Here is a 17,907-nt window from a genome sequence, read left to right as displayed (position 1 = left end):
TTCAGCAAAACATTGTCCCTTGCAACTAATGCAAATTTAACCCACAGAAATCAGAAATATTAAAGAGCTCAATACTTTCACTATCAAATGCATCCAAGCTTCAATAATTACCAGTATCCTAATTGTATCAGTCTTCAATCTTAACAAAGGATGCCTAGTAATATGACCTACCTAGATCATTATAATAACCATTAAACATATTTCCAATATCCATAGAAATCCTTTTGTGTTTATAGAACTTTCCATTAAAAGCCACATTTACAGATGATGCCATCATCGAATCAATACTATCAAACCATTGCTATCAAATATTAATAACACACAGCAACTGCTAACTACTAGGAAAAACACTCATCCCAGAAATGTATCTTGGATAATAACCTCCCTAAACAGTAACAGATTCTCAAGGCATAAGGAGAATATTTACATTACCAATAGATTCACTATCATTCATCACCCTATCAGTATCATATCAGCAATATCAGTATTAAACCGAACCACGTTATTTTTGTCGGTATTCAAATACAAACCATACAATCATTCCTAAGTGTTTTCATTTACCCTTAATTAAATATCATATTACATAATAAATTGACTCGTACCCAAGGTCACTTGAAGAACTAGCAAAAACCAGTCGGCTTTCAGCTACAGATACTCGTTCAATGTAGACTCACTGAGGATAAAACAACAATTACATTTTGTAAGTAAATCACTCCAAGAGCTCCACTATGCCTGCATTTACAAGACCATCAACTAAATAATCATCTCACTTAATATATCATTTAAGCTTACAATCAATTTATATTATTATACTAACTTCAATCAGTGTTAAAGCTTCCTTTTTAACAACCCTTGATTACACCTAACAAAGTACGGCTAGTGGGCGCCGCCATCTTTTATGCTTACATTCAGAGAGCCCTCTACGATACTAAATAAACATGGTCGCACTAAAAACATGTTCAATGAACCAACATTATTTTGTCACTAAAATATATATCAAACGGTGCATATAAATCTTCTCAAAACTTCACCCACATGCAACATGATGTATAATTCATATTACCAATGTAATTTCAACCTATGATACAAAGTAATGCAACTTACAATTAAACTTTCTCAACCGACTGGTGACTGCACACCGTTCCCTCAGCATAGCTTTAGATGGCAATGAGCACGTATTAGAAAACCCACGCTCGAGAGTAGCTTACACTCAAGGCGTAACATAAAATCCTTCCGCTAAGATTTTTTTGAAGCGTTAATTCCACATGTATCTCCGTTCATATCAATTAACTAATTTAACATCGAGTAAGGACATTACTACTAAAGACTCCTTCAGTGATACGGTGCTAACAGGTGATTAACCACTCCCCATACGTTAGCATTCCTTCAGTACCTCGCATTCCTAACTTTAGTCTCTCTTTAAAGACCTTGATCTAAAACTTTCACATCCCGACACAAATAAAGACAGAGACTATATGAATGGATGAATTTTTTTCTCCATCTTGTATAAACTAGCATTACTGATTCTATTATTTTCACTTGTACCATAGATCTCTGTGTTTAAGATGCACCTGTGTATAAGACACACCCTATTTTTATGACCAAGACCCAATTTTGTTTTGCTTTTGGTTTTGTTTTTTTGCAGCAAGCCAGATCAGATCTCGTCTTATTTCAGCGTTTGGTATGGTACGTTCGGAAACACAAGCCATGCAGGGAAGGACTTTAATTTATTACAAGGCGCAGTTGAAGTGCTTGTGAACTTGTCACAAATAATAGTAACAATGTTGTTTTTAAAACAAAAAATTACAGAGAAATTTTGCTCTGAGTCCAAACAGAAATTCTGACAGGCTAGATTTCGAGTGGTGAGTCGATATTCCCAGTGTGAGTGAGCTGCATGATACGGGTGACTGAGCTGAAGACATGGGTGAGCTTCAGCCGGCAAATACGTGCTATGTGAAGGCCGGGGCATAATTTATCGAGACTGAAAAAGAAGAAAAAAAGAAACTCTCTTCCCTTCAAATTAGGAACGATTATCGTTTTATTACTAGTCAAACCTGTGTTAACGACCACCTGTCCATACCGAACAATTAAAATCCCCTGTGAGATTTCATGTAGTTAAGAACCTGTACACAACGACCATCTGTCTAACGCAACCACCGGCCACTCATTTTGCTTCCACTGGCCACCGAAAATGCCTACACAACGACCGCCATTGCCAGTCGTATAGCGACCAACAACAGCTGTGTAGCGACCAGCCGCAGCAGCACTTGAACAAGTTAGCTCACAGCTAGGCGATCGTCTGCACTAGCGGCAGCTTACAAAGCTAGATCTAACTATTCAATCCTAAGCTTTCATTAAAACTTCAATCAAAACATTTACCGTAATTACCGACAAAATATTGTTTGTTGCACATTTCATTATAGGCTGTGCCTATAGAAAAAATAGCAATCAATGAATCTTTGAATCAATGAATCACACAGCTAGCTAGGCACCCAGAGGCCTGATGAGTGGGCGCGGCCTGTCTGTCAATCAAATTTTGAGGCCCATTTCTTTTAAATAATTTTTGATATGCTTTCTTTTTTTAAATGCCGGACAATTTTAAAGAAAGAAAATTATGTTTAATCATTTTATATTTTTATTTTGACTAAAAATTGTACTACTCTTTGTTTATTTAATTTTTAAACACCAAAAAATAAACTTGCGTTTGTTAGATTTATCGATCGGCTCTGCGCCTCGTTTTCGCCTGACTGAGCCCTTATAAAGCCACAGAGAATTGTTTGCACACTGGTGGAGGCCTTGCAAGTGCTGTCAATCAAAATCAAAATGGCAGCTAACGCATACCTGTCTACAACGGCCACTATTTGTGTTTCCCTTGGATGGTCGCTATAGACAGGTTTGACTGCATTATTATCAACGTCATCTATTTATGTCTTGAGCTACAGGTGATAGCATCAAAGATTGAGAATCATGCATCTTGTGATGTTTATCTTTCAGGAGAGTGAGCTTAATCAGTTAGAGGGCAGTCTCAATGTTGATGACGTCAAACAAGAGATTGATTCTTTACAGAGAGAAGCAAAGCAGTATGATAAGAGGATGTCTGATCTCACGTAAGTCACCTTAGAACAAGCCAATATCTCCTTAGACCAAGCCAAAATCTCCTTAGAACAAGCCAATATCTCCTTAGACCAAGCCAATATCTCCTTAGAACAAGCCAATATCTCCTTAGACCAAGCCAATATCTCCTTAGACCAAGCCAGTTTCTCCTTAGACCAAGCCAATATCTCCTTAGACCAAGCAAATATCTCCTTAGAACAAGCCAATATCTCCAACTGTCTTTGATTAAATCCACATGTCTTCAAATCAATGTACAGATAAAATATATTGAGCAGCTAAAGTAAGAAAGACATTAGATAAGGATCACAATAATTGATACATCTTAGACCACAAAAATTGAGACATCTGTGACCACAAAATTGAGACATCTGAGACCACAAAATTGATGCATTGAGCTACAGATTGAAGACAATCATAATAATAATAATAATAATAATTGTAAATTTATAATGCGCAGTTTCTATATGTATATACTCAACTGCGCATGACATATTGGATATTATTATTACCCCGGCTTTAGCTGTGCTGCCATTATAGCGCTCTAGCATTTCAAGGAATAAATTCCTACCGGGTACCCATTTACTTCACCTGGGTGGAGTGTGGCAAATGTAGATCAATATCTTGCCAAAGGACATTAGTGCGGCGGCGGGACTCGAACCGCGGACCTTGTGATCGACAGTCCGGCGACGTATCCACTCGACCACAACACCTCTACATGGTGTTGTGGTCTTTGATTCAAGTTAGAAGAGAGAGGGAAACAGAACAAAAACTTGTATGATTAGCAACAGTTTTGTTCTGTTTCCCTCTCTCTTCTAACTTGAATCAAAGACCACAACACCATGTAGAAATACATTTTTGGATGTTTATCTTGCAGGAGAGTGACCTTGATCGATTGATTTTCGCATCCCTCCAGATACCCATTTAATGCCTGTGTGTGGCAATAAGGAAAATATCCAGATACTTTTATATATCCTGCTACATATCTTCCCAGATGATGCTAATGCTATGATTTATTTCCCCACAGGAATGAGTTGACAACCATCTCATCTCAGTCACAAGCGAGAGCTAAACTTGAGATGATGCAGAAAGAGAAGAATACCAAAGAAAATGAGACAAGAAACCTGTAAGTTGTCAGCTTATTATTGTCAGTACAACCAAATTTACGAGTTATGTAAGATATTTTACCAGTTTAGTTTTCTGACATAATTTGCTTCTCTAAATATTGTTTTTAAATGTTGGCTTCTAGCCCCATACTTTCCCTATGCCTGTAACTGCTGTTGCTAATCATACAAGTTTTTGTTCTGTTTCCCTCTCTCTTCTAACTTGAATCAAAGAATAAATGCATTGATTCACAGATCCTTGTTTTGTAGATATATCACATGTCAAATCAACCTAGAATGTATTTCATATATCTTAAATATTGTGTGGCTCTTCCTCTTTTTTCCTTATTCACCTCCCCCCCCCCCCCCAATTCACCCCACCTCTCTCTCTCTCTCTCTCCCTCTCCTTCTCTCTCTTCCTCTCCCCCTTCTCAACTTTCCCTTCCCCTCCCCTAACTTCTCCCTTCTCTTCTTTTTGTATTCTCTCTAATTCTCTAATTATCTTATTAATGTAATTACCATTTCTTTATCAGTGACATTTTTAACAATTCAGTCATTTAACTGCTTATAATAATGTTTTTTAGCTGTTATTTTAAAATTAAAATACCCATTTAATTCATGTTTTTTGTTGTAACCCGATAGGAGAGGAAAGCGCGAGGAAGAAATGTTGCATCTTCTTCAAGTTGATCACTTTCCTACAGAGAACATTGGAACCAAGCTCTCCAAATACATTGAGTAAGAGATTTATTTTAGTTTTCTTTAAAATAATGTGCTTGACTAGTGACTACTGACTTAAAGCACTCAGAAAATGTGGAAATATTTTCTTTATACCGTGTGAGTAAAAAAAAAAAGTTTACACCTAGAAAATTGCTAATTATTTAAAAATTCATCTATGAACAGTAAATTATTATACATCTTATGAAAGAGTGTTTTACCCCAAATCATATATTTTCACGTATATTTTCACGTTTGGATGAACAGGGGGCTTATGGGGGGGGGGGGTTCAAAAATCGACTTGCGCCAAAGTGATGCCTACAGCATGTATTATGTTGGGATTAGCGGAGTGAGAGAATGAATTGAATGTATCAAATGAAATGCATTGCAGAAGCAAAGTCACACACGCACACACACACACACGCACAAATGGTATTTGATATTGGATATGTGTGGCATGATTAATTTTGTTAGGGATGTTATTTGGATCTGCAAAAACCGATTTCATTCCCTAATCCCAATTGTTTTATTCAAACATCCCATGAGCAAATTTGTTGCAAGTTGATTTTTTGCACTCTTGCAAACAATGCCTCCTGTTCATCCAAGCGTGAACACATACCACACAAAAATGATACCAAATAATTTGGGATAAAACACTCTTTCATAAGATGTATAATAATTTATTGTTCATAGATGATCTTAAAAATAATTAGCAATTTTGTAGGTGTAAACTTTTTTTGACTCACACTGTATACTGCTTCTGATATCTTTTCATTTTTAGTATGTTCATGCTATCGTTTATGAAATCTTGTTGAGCATTGATTGTCCATTAAAAAAAGTAATCAAAATCTGCACAATCCTGTTTATCTACTGGAGCAAGAAAAGAATGCATGTAGTTGATTACTTTATCTATTAATTTTTTGCATCCCATTTATCAAGCCAGCATTGTGCTCTTTAAACTTGTCTCCAATACAAATGAGACAAAAAGGATACAAGTACAGTGATTTGTTTTTAAGATCTAGAGCATGCTGCTTAATACTTATTACAGTGTTGTGAAAGTTACGGATGATTGCCAAATTTTAATTTTTACAAGTAATTATCTTTCAAAAGTCTGCAAAGTTGAGCTGGTGAAATGATCGTTTGAATTGAATTTGATTAATTCTAGTGAGAAGACAGAAGAGGTGAAGAGATGTAATAATAAACTTAATCATGCTGGGAGGGATCTCTCAGCTAAGCAGGCCAACAAGAAAACAATCATGTGAGTATTTGATCTTTCTCTTTGATATCTAAGGGCATATTTGAGACCTTCTATTTTTCCTTCCAAATACATTTTAGTAAGGGATGTTCATTTGAGAGTTTAGAAGTACTATAGTGGCTCTACAAATACTAAAGAGGTTTGATTATTGCTACAGGGTGTTTTGCTGCTATTCTGTTATTTGATTTGCTTTTATATTTGCTTTATAAAGGATTTTTTCTTTTATAAGTTTCCAATTTGTTAACTCTTCTGTCTTTCAGGGACCAATTGAAGAAGAAAGAAGATGAACTGAGAAGCAACACAGATCAGCTGATGTCAGCTTGTGGAAGTGAAGATATCGATGAATCTATTAAAAAAATCACTCAATCTATCAACAGTCTTCAGAAGTGAGTACATGATGTCTGGTTACTACCATCTTCACCATCCAATAGAAAACCTGGAACTGAATGATTTGTCCTGCTGCTGATATTTAGTGATGACAGCCACTATGTTGCTCATTTGCCATGAAACTTTACAAACAATATTTGAATGTTGGCTGCATTTCATGAGTTTATGCTATCATAATTATGGCATGATATAGAATCTTGTTAATCTATCTTTGATTTGCAAGAGTTTGGTATCTGATGACATAAACAGAGATTTATCCCAGTCCTTTGAGAGTGTACCGGTATGTGAAAAGAGAAAACAAAATATACCTCATCAGGAAACAAGCCAGAAGTCATTAATTTTTAAAGAATTTGTTGGCTTGTCACACTTATCCATACTTTCAACATTACATTTCTGCTGTTTGTGTGCTGATTGCAGTGAGCATGGTGCATTGACAGGTAGCAAGCATCTGTTTGATCGATACATCCAATCTTTGCAACGAACTGATGCACTCTGTCCTCTCTGTCACCGTGGCTTTGATTCAGGAGTAGAGGTCCAGGAACTCGTTCAAGAGGTATGGTCCAAAGCTACATGCTAAACCCAATGTTGTGTAAACTTACATGTGTATAAATTTTGTTCTCTGTAATAATAATAATAACTAGACTTTAATTCGTCACTTTGACGAATTAGGTGATACGTATGCTCATGTGTAACATAATTAAGCACGCATTTTCACGACTTCATCTTTCGTTTACTACTCCCATTATGGTCTATCCATGAGTCAAGTTTCAACTGTAGGGCAGAGGGAGACAGACCAAGAGAATAAAAGGGAGGCAAGAGAGAGAGAGAGAGAGAGAGAGAGGGAGAGGGTGAAAGAGAAGAGAGATAGATAGATACAGAGACAGACCAAAAAAGGAGAGGGGCAGAACATGAGAGGAAAAGGAAAAAGAGCAAGAAAGAGGAGAGAGAGAGAGAGATGCAATTGACAACAATGCCTTCCAGATGACCATGATTAAAAGTGGTATAGCGCCCCCTTCAGGTATTCGATTGAGGATTATTATATATTATAATTGACATGTCACCTATGATAAAATTTTTGACTATGATAACGTCATGATAATGTTAAATAGTCTACATAAATCTTGTGGAAACTTGTCTCAGCTACAACATACTCAAAAATCAACAAAATCCAAGCAGAAATATCGGCGATATTGCTCAAAACACAGGAATGTAGAAACTAGATTTGAGAAAAAGTCATCTCCCGTAGGGATTAAACGCAAAAAGTAATGGATTAAGTGAAAATAGGGTAATAATAAAGTAAAATAGGGTTGTTTATTACATTATTTGCGATTCTACGTGTTGTAATAATCAAAGGAGATGGTACAGTGAAAGGTCAAAAAAAAAAAAAATTGAAGACAATTATTGTTGGAGACACCCGGACTCGAACCATGGATCTCGAGGATGGAAGTCAAGTGCCTTACCGATATACCCAAACATTTCCCAAAGCGATTACACGTAAACGGGAAATGGAATTCTCAAATCCTTCTTTGCAAGTGAAATATGAGCATAATCCCGGCATCTGATCGAAAAATAAAAGGCACACGTGAGATAGCTTATTGTCTCAGCTACAACATATTCGAAGCTCAGCGAAAACTAAGCTAAAACAATGGAGATTTTGCTCGCGAAAGACAGGAGTGTAGAATCCAGTTTTAAGAAAAAGTCATGTCCCGTAGAGAATACACGCAAAATGTGAAAAATTGACATGCCTCCTTTAATTGCAAAATTACACCATGATGCTTTTGTCAAAATGGAAAAATGTGGATGATATATTCGTAGAAAATTGTCTCAGGTAGAACATATCAAAATTTGAAAGAAAATCGATCAATATTTACAGAGACCTGAAATTGACCGGACGGATATTAATCTTAATCATGATAATTATGAATGAAAAATGGCTTTCCGTTATGAAGATATGATCATAAGTTGATTTTCACAAAATGGCGCCTGGATGACGTCACGATGACCTCGACTCTCTGAAAAGTCACACAGTTCTAAGTTACACTAAGATCTATCATCATTGAAAGTTTCATGATAATGGCTTCATTCAGTCTTGAGATATCCTGCGAACAAATTTGAGGAAGAATAATAATAAATAAATAAAAATCTTGATAAAATCAAAAGGTGATACGTCTACGTACGTATCACCTAATAATAATTTGGAGTTTATATCGCTTTATACGGAATGTGTCTAAAGTGACTCTCACACTCTGCCGTGTAGGCCTACCGTGTGCCACCGTGCGCGAAAATGTCTGCGGACGGTGGAGAACGGCGAGGGCACACGGTGGTTCGTTATCAAAGCGGGCAACACGTTAATAGGGCGTTGGCGCTTATTTACACCCGGTGGGACCCGGCGAAAGTTTTGGGCATGTTCAAAACTTTGGCCGGCTGGCACCGGCCGCAAGTAAGCGGCAATAGGACGGTGTTGAACGGTATGAGGACGGTATGAATACGTTATGATAACGGTCACACTGTATGAACACGTTCACAACACGCTCATAACCCGTTACAGAACGGTGATGAACGAGCAAAAAAAAAATCCACCGTCTGCAACGGGTTGTAAGCGGGTTGTGAACGTGTCATGAACGTCAGCAGTCCGGGGACTCGCTCACAGGACGCTCGGAGCGCTGAGGGGACGCTAAGTGACTGGTAGGTGGCTGCTACAAACCCGGTGCACACGTTCGAGACCCGGTATGGAAATGGCCAAAATTTTCAACAAAAGTCAATCTGGGCGGTGAAGACGGTAGAAGCACGTTCAACACCCGGTATGCGACCGGTGAGAACGGTCAGAAGATGGCAACGAAACGGTGAAAAGATTAATTTTATGAATTTTTTTTGCGGCCGGGGACAAGTTCGCTCAAAACCCAACGTTCTGGACTCTGTTTTTTTTTTAATAGCCCGGCAGGTGGACGGTAGGCCTACACGGCAGAGTGTGAGAGCTCCATAAGCGCTTTACATATATTATTACCCCAGTCATTGGATTCATTCAGGCACAATGTGCACCAACTTCACTCCCTGGGGAGCATTCCTACTAGGCCTGAGTCATCACGGATTTTGCCGAACCCGGGTTTGACTTGAAAATTTTGGCCGGTGACCGGGTACCCGAAATTTTCACCACTGACACTTAAAATTGTGTGCATGCAGCGGCGGAAGTTATGACTAGTTGCTGTTCTAATAATGCGACGGAAAAGACAGTTACTGCTTTCAAAACAATAAAATAATCAATTGAATTAAATTAAGATGCTTTAAAAAATAAATGGATATCGTTTCAGTTGACGGTAGGTGTTTTTATCGCTCTAAAATTGAGGCTGCAAGAAAGGAATCACGCTTCGTGCGTGGTACTGAGTGCGTTCAGAAACGGAAGTGGAAATATGACCCACTGAAGACCGAGCAAGTTAAGAAAGTCCCACACAGAGGACTAAAATGTTGATCAGACTATTACAATTAAATCGTAATACAAAAAGGCATTAATTTAATTGTCAAAATATATCCACAACATAATGGTTTACCCTTGATATTTTGATGAAGGAAAATAATTTAAAGCTCTTGAAATAACATCGAAGTGCCTTTCGTTCGTTCTAAAAATGAGTGTGTAACAGCAAGCTGAATTAAGTTACGTATTAGTTAAGTATTTCAAGCTTGATATGCGTGTTTACATCCATACACGTCATCCGACCTGATCGGAACAATAAGCATTAAACCAATTAAAAAACATCACATAAGACTTTAAGGGACTCCAATTCAGCAAAATTACTGTAAAATAATAATTTGCTTTGACAAATAATACTATAGATATTCATAATATCTTACAGAAATAATGATATTTCATGAGCTACGTACTCGATATCGAGTTCAGCTATCCATCATTTTGAAATGAGACGTAATTGTCATGCAGCGCAGTAGACTGTAGCTGGCTGGCAGCAATTTAGACCCAGTTTGAACCTAGTGTCAGTGCTACAGTTTTGCAGAAACAGAGGCACATACATACACATTGAAGGAAATCTTTTGACAATCATTTTTATACTAATTTCTTCTTTGGAATAAATGGTGTATTTGTTTTGTTTGACACCCTCTTCTCTCTACTCTACTCTACTAAATTTGTTTGTGATTTGTTAACAAGTTGAAGTTGTCCTTTCAGGCTACTTCTTATTTAATTTGTTCTCTTCTTACACCTCTAGCTGCAAGATGAACTTCGCCTGGCTCCAAGCAAGCTAGTAGAAAAGGAACGTTCCATTACGCAGCAGAAGGAACAATCTGATCGTCTGTGGGTACTCAGACCAATTAAGGATGCTGTAAGTTTGGTATTGTTTCCTTTAAAAGTACATGTAACTCTTAATAGTACAGATTGTGATCAACATATGAGGATAATACAAAATATTCATTGACAAAATTCTTCCTAGTCATAGTAAATGTTTTGATGTAGAATTCTGATTGGGTCACTGAGCCTGTCATAAGCTGACAGATCACTATTGATGATGTTAAAGAAACCATTATCTGAACCCACTTTGCTACTCTCTCTCTCTCTCTCTCTCTTTCTCTCTCCAGGTGAAGAAGTTGTCAGAGCGAGAGATCCCAGACCTCAAGCTGGAGCTATCTGCTGTCAATGCTGATATTGAAAAGCTCAATGCAACCATTAGTAAGGTGAGTATTGATATAATAATCACATGTTGGGGAAAATGATAGGAATGTTGTGATGTCGTATGCATGTGTAAAGCCTGGTTTAGATTTGACAGGGGCAAAACCGCAGCGTTTTTTTAATAATGCGCATCACGTTTCTGTATCTTATAATAAGGCTGTGCATAACTGTGTAATGAGATACTCGAGTATACTCCCAGCCTTACAGGCGAATACTCGTCTGCCATTTAAAAAAGGTGGAGGGGCATTAATTGGCCCCCCAAAAGATGACTGTGTATTCAAGTATTCGTCACAGCCTTATCTTGTGACACAAAACTCAGTGAATATGGAAAGGAACTTTGTTGCAAGCAGTTAGTATTCGTTTACACTTTTAAAAAAATGCTGTGGCGTTTTTCAATCTTTTGTGGTGACATATGAACAAGCCATAATGATTCATATCAGATGATGCAGCCTTTATATGACATGTCTCTATATTGGTGATAGTGATATAATCATTTCTTCCTTGTGCCTCTCAGCTGCAATTGATTTTGTCTTTGGTCAATCCTCATTTTCTTTTTCTTGAATAAAGGACTTTTTATATCTCTTTGAAACTCTTCTCATTCTCTATCTATCATTCATACTATCTCAACCTTTGATTTCATCTATTTGTATGTCTCTGTTTAAATAAGTTCTCTTCCAATTCAATCTCTCTCTTCCTGTCTCTCTCTTTCTCTCTCTCTTTCTCTCTCTTTCTCTCTCTCTCTCTCTTTCTCACTCCCTCTCTTTCTCTCTCTCTCCCTCTCTCTTTCTCCCTTTCCCCCTAGCTCTCTCTCTCTATTTTCTGTATAAATACTCTGTCCTTCCTCTTTTCCCCCTCTATGTTCCACTCCTGTCATTTTGTAATTTCATCCATCTGTATGTCTCTGTTTTCTCTGTAGGCAGAACGGACCCTAGGTGTTTTGCATGTATATGGCAAAAGACGTGAAACCCGAGTTCTCATTCTGTCTGTCTTTCTTTCCCATAGGCTGAAGATAACGTCGATGTTGCAGGTTGATGAAGCGATGACAAGGGACATGAACCAGAGTTCTAATTCTGTCTGCCTTTCCATCCCTTGATCTTTCCTTCCTGTAGGCTGAAGATAACGTCAGTATGTTGCAGGTGGATGAAGCGATGGCGAGGGATATGAAACCTGATATCCAGATACTGGAGAAGACCCTCACAGACCTCCGAGACCTAGATCACAAGATTGGAGAACAGGCCAAGTACTTCTCAGGATCTGGTAAAACAATTCTATATAGGCAATTCATACAAGAATTTAATTACAGTTAAAAAGAAATTATTCCTATCCTTACCATGTGTTGTATTTTTTATGCCTCCGTTACGAAGTATCCGAGGCATTATGTTTTTGGGTTGTCCGTCCGTCCGTACCTCCGTACGTACGTACGTCCCGTTCTTGTGATCGCGTTATCTGGAGAACCAGTTGATGGATTCCTGCCAAACTTTGGTCATGTATGTATCTTGCAGAGCCGATGAATTGATTAGATTTTGGGGTCACGAGGTCAAAGGTCAAAGGTCACAGGGCTCATTATGTATGCAAAAACAGCTTGTGATCGCGTTATCTCAAGAACCGATTGATGGATTCCTGCCAAACTTTGGTCATGTATGTATCTTGCAGAGCCGATGAACTGATTAGATTTTGCGGTCACGAGTTCAAAGGTCAAAGGTCACAGGGCTCATTATGTATGCAAAAACAGCTCGTGATCGCGTTATCTAAAGAACCGATTGATGGATACCTGCCAAACTTAGATCATGTATGTATCTTGCAGAGCCAATGAACTGAGTAGATTTTAGGGTCATGAGGTCAAAGATCAAAGGGTCATATATGTATATGAGAAATTGCTTGTAATCACGATATTCTGAGAACCTGTTAATGGATTACAATTGAACTTGAATTTGAAACATTTCTTCTGTTTTGGTTTGTAAAATTGCTCTTTGACGGAGGCATCATTTTCGACTGCGTGCAGTCGAAGTTCCATCTAGTTTAATTATGTGAACATTTTATTTGTCCCAATTTGTTTCTTGAGAATGTGACAAATATTAAAGTTACAGCTAAAAGCCTTACCGTATTTGCAGGCGAAGAGGCCGCAGTGTTGCATAGGCCGCACCCCCGATTTTGACATTTAAAAAAAAAAAAATTGTCGGAGGTGGGATATGAACCCACGCGTACAAATGTAGACTGCCACCACCTTAGACCGCTCGGCCATCCCGACCCTGATGATTTCTCTTGCAGCTTTTTCTTATGTATTGCGTCCATATTGCTCTATGATTGCGCCATAGCTTAATTGCTCGCGCGAGCCGAGAGGATTGAGGGTGCTTTAGCTATGGCAAAAACTTAAATCTAGATCTACCAGTATAGAGTTTGGTTAGTAAGTTATGAATTTATTTACAAGATTGACAAAACTTTCCCCTTCATTTAAAAAATATAACACATAATTGTCGGTAAGACATTTGTTATTCTAGGCAGTTATTCTAGAAATGTCTATCACCTTTCATTGTTGTCCCATATGTACAAATTTGTGCTGTGTTTCATGGTTTTGACTTGCAATTTTTTTTTTTTACTTGCTGCAAAGGACGCACCCCGACTTTTTGATATTTTCTCTTCCAAAAATACTGGGGCCTTTACGCCAGCAAATATGGTAATTCAACCTATCCACCTTTTATTATTGAGTTATGAAAAGCACTGTATACCGGTACCTTTTGCCCGGTGGATGTATTGGACATTTTGAAAGAAGGCAATGAATATTATTACTAGTATGATGAGATTGTTAGATTAGCAGACATGTGATTTGGAATTTCCTCTTTCTACTATGCTGTTATTTTTTACCAACTACAATACAGCTCAGAAGTTATTTGGCATGCTGGATCGGGAAACACGATAGGTGGATGCGGTATTGAGCATCGTAAAATTATTGTGAAAATCATTTTGATTTGTACTCATCCCTATCGAGATTTTTTTTCTCAACTTGATCATCTCGCTAAATCCCTGATGCCGATCGTGTTATTTTCGTTGTAGCTTGTGTTATTATCACAATAGAACCGCAATTATACGCTTGTTGAGAAACTGCCATTGCGCAATATGCTAGCTTGCTTAAATGGCCTGCGCATCCCCAATCATACCGATGCGCGCTTACCACTGACGTCACAATCACTTGATTATTACATCACAAAAGCATGCATGAATGTTCTTTTCATTTTGAGCATAAAACACACGAGACAATGTGTTACGGGGAATTTTTGGAATTGCGTACGCGGAGAGAACATTATATCCAATGATAGAAGTGTAGAAACCAAGAACAGGTGTCTTGGTCTTCTCCACTATATGTCATACTTTTTTCTTCTTTTTTTGGGGGGGGGGGGTGGGGGGGGGGGGGAGGAATGTTTGGGATAGTGCATAACAGAGTATATCGACTGTTAGACTGAAATTTTCAGTCTCTGATATCAATGGTCATTCCAATAAGATTACATCTGGCTCCTCTGACTGCCTCTACGTCCTATGGGGTACTGTGTGGAATAGTTTGGTTCGGCCGGACCGAGATGAATGAGTTCTTTTCCACTCTTTACGTCTTCTCATATTATTACATATTATTTTTAAAAAAGAAATTGAAACAGAAATGTGTACTTTGACTTACGATAGCTTGCCTAATTAGATCCTAAATTAATGTTTAATCCGAGAAAGACCTGTCTGATTTCAGTGAATGAATATTATTTTTGTCCCTAAACATCCAATAGCTACGTACGAGTCAGCCCGGCTTGACCTGGTGATATTTGAATATTCATGAACATGTGATCTGATCGGCCATTGGCTTTGTTTCGGTATGTTGACCCAGATATGTATCAGCCAGGTCATGTCATTGATTACCAGAGCTGCCAACTAGTTTGGATTTCCTGTAATTGGTACAGAAATTAAGGATCATTACCGCAGTACGGAAGGTTGTCTAAAATTGCGGATTACAAAAAAACAATCAAACGAAAAAAAATGATTGATTTTTAAAAAAAGCGTAAATACAATTTATCATATCGTGTGCTGTGAAGTATGGCAGCCATCTAACACTTGCTGAATATCAAGTATTCTCTTAATAAAAGCCAATTTTTCATGGAAAACTGCTATGTTGTGATGACCTGAAAATCAATATTTAGCAAGTTTGTGTGAGTAAAATCACAAAAAATGTCGGTAGCAAAAAGCGAGGCATAGGCGCCGCTTTTCCGGTGATGGCGGCGGCGTCAACATCAAAAATCAAGTTCTTAGTCAATGAAACTTGGACTATAGGGTTATCAAGTATCCTCAATCATGTGAATAGAATTTCAGGTCACTAAGTTAAGGTCAACAAACTTATACTTTGTTGCGGCATCAACATCAAGATTCTGAACTTTTAGCATATTTTCAAATTGTTTGTTCAAATTCCATGACACTTGTACCCAAGGGTTATCATGATAGTATCACAAGTCATATGACACAAATTCCAGGTCACAAGGTCAAAGGTCATTTTAGGTCAGTAGACATGGATTATGTTTTCACAACATAATATGAGAATTAATAAATCATTTTTTTTATTACTTTGTTCATATTTCAATCAAGTTATCGATCATGGTACAATTAACAGTATATAATTCTTCTGGTGATTCTTAGTCAATATTCACTTCAAAATGCTGATTATATTCTAAGGATTTCATTTTTTGGGGCCTGCTAATGGGCCACCCTGCCTATAACTAATGTTCCAACCTCAATTTTTCATCATATCGAAATGCGTAATGCAGGCGAGACCGCCGAGAGTGTTTCCCTTGTTTTAGATTCATAGCGCCGCATAGGAAATTACTGATTTTGAGCCTTGTGATTACTGATTTTCTGTTCTGGAGGTTGGCAGCTCTGGATTACAGTTCGAATACATGAATCACTGGTTCTGAGAAAATTTGATAACTCGTATAAAATAAGCCGATAAATTTTGCTATTGCAATTATTTAATTAAAATTTTAAGAATTTTATATAAGTAAGAAATATACATACTTTCTTACGTCTGATTTATAGATTAGAAAATTAGATCTTTATAAAGAAAAACGGGGGGGGGGGGGGGGGGGGGGGGGAGAAAGTGGTACAAAATCGGCTCAATCTTCCTCCGTTGTGCGAGCCGTGAGGCATACCGTCGGTGTATGTTGAACGTTGACGAATGTCAGTTTTATTGGAGAATGACCCATACCAGACGGTTATTTCTGTCTAATCGAGAGTATACATCATAACATGTACATATCGAATCTAATGTGGGGTTAGAATCTTAGAATTTGTGGATAAATACGGCTGTTATTTCTATTAAAATGATGTCTACAGGGGTGTTGTGAGATTTTCACGAATGTATGAATGTAAGAAAGGGTAAAAGAGAGAAGAGGGGGGGGGGGTAGTGTTAGTGTGACAGGAAGAGAGAAAGAAAGAAGGGAGGGAGGGAAGAGGGAGAGAGAGAGGGGGGAGAGTGAAAGATATAAAGAGAATTAAGAGAGATAGAGAATTGAAAATCATCAACAGAATAAATTAAGGATCCATAACTCCAAATAAAAAATATTTCATTATTATTCTATTCATTCATTATACCAAACAGTTGCCTGCATGGCCCTACAAAATACAAATTTTGCCACAGACCACAAACAACATTTTCACAAACCTGTACCTGTTTTAAAAACAAAAGCAACGCGATCTCGATCAGCCAATGTGCCTCATGGCCCACATAGCAGTTAAAATTTGATATGTAGTACCCACGCTCAGGGATTCCCGGAATTCTAGGCCATATGTGTTACTTTGGAAAACCCCTCTCGATTGGATCTCCATTTAATGACATTGAGTTTGCTTGCAAGCTATGTACATACTGGGGTTGGCAAGCTCTCATATTCGACTTAAAACCAGGGAGTTTAATTGTTTTATTGCAAAAACAAAAAGGAATGTGAATGTGGCATGTGGCAGACAAATGTCTCCCTTTGTATGAATTCACTTGCCCACGCTCCTATCAAACATTTCTCTCTCTCTTTATTCTGTAAAGTTACGCCCCCCCCCCCATGGAGATACTAGAGGGATTTTCTCGCTCTCGCCATGGACCTAATACTTAGGTCTATGCTCTCACCCTGCTCTCTCTCTCTTCTCTGTCACATTTCTCCGTCCATGAGAAATTGATCCGTGCCATTTTTTAAAGATTTTACTATCAAGCATCTAACGTCGTCAACTAAAAATGTTTATTATGTGTGTTTAGGTTACCTGGGTTACCAGCCCACCTGGCAACTTTGACGTGTGACGAGTAGGCAAGACTATCCATGATTGGACGTTTTCATTTATATAGGGGTGGAGACCCTTCTTACGGTAGTCTTGTCAATGATACTGAAAGGGCAAATGAAAGAATCTGATCGCACGCATGTTTTGTGAAGTGACGATCTTGGGAATATTTTTTTTATTTGGTGGAGGTTGTGGAATGAGAAATGTATATCTGGAGTAGGCGAACAGAAAATATGGCAGTGAGAATAAAAGGTATTGTGTTCACAATTATAATTTAAGTGAATGCAAATCGTTCAAGTTTGTGCAACTTTGAAAGTTAGATCTACTTGCTGCTTCACGGCATCAGCACCCAATGCTTCTCCACGCCCAGTGACTTAGCG

At 37.9% G+C, this 17,907-nt stretch overlaps 1 protein-coding gene across 2 annotated transcripts in view; it reads left to right on the top strand.

Moving 5' to 3' along the window:
• Positions 1-17,907, top strand: part of LOC105445688 (DNA repair protein RAD50-like) — a 53,818-nt gene that overhangs the window by 13,239 nt on the left and 22,672 nt on the right. For both annotated transcript variants that reach the window (XM_030981188.1, XM_030981189.1), the window contains exons 7-15: positions 2,995-3,107; positions 4,139-4,237; positions 4,857-4,949; positions 6,094-6,186; positions 6,444-6,569; positions 6,988-7,123; positions 10,785-10,898; positions 11,152-11,247; positions 12,352-12,499. In XM_030981188.1, the coding sequence (XP_030837048.1) occupies positions 2,995-3,107; positions 4,139-4,237; positions 4,857-4,949; positions 6,094-6,186; positions 6,444-6,569; positions 6,988-7,123; positions 10,785-10,898; positions 11,152-11,247; positions 12,352-12,499 (1,018 nt within the window). The remainder of the gene's footprint in view (positions 1-2,994; positions 3,108-4,138; positions 4,238-4,856; positions 4,950-6,093; positions 6,187-6,443; positions 6,570-6,987; positions 7,124-10,784; positions 10,899-11,151; positions 11,248-12,351; positions 12,500-17,907) is intronic.

The sequence above is a fragment of the Strongylocentrotus purpuratus genome, unplaced genomic scaffold (assembly GCF_000002235.5).
Source record: "Strongylocentrotus purpuratus isolate Spur 01 unplaced genomic scaffold, Spur_5.0 spur5_scaffold_11, whole genome shotgun sequence".
Taxonomy (NCBI): Eukaryota; Metazoa; Echinodermata; class Echinoidea; order Camarodonta; family Strongylocentrotidae; genus Strongylocentrotus; species Strongylocentrotus purpuratus.
Note: the sequence above shows the minus strand (reverse complement) of the source record. Positions and strands in the feature narration are given on the sequence as shown.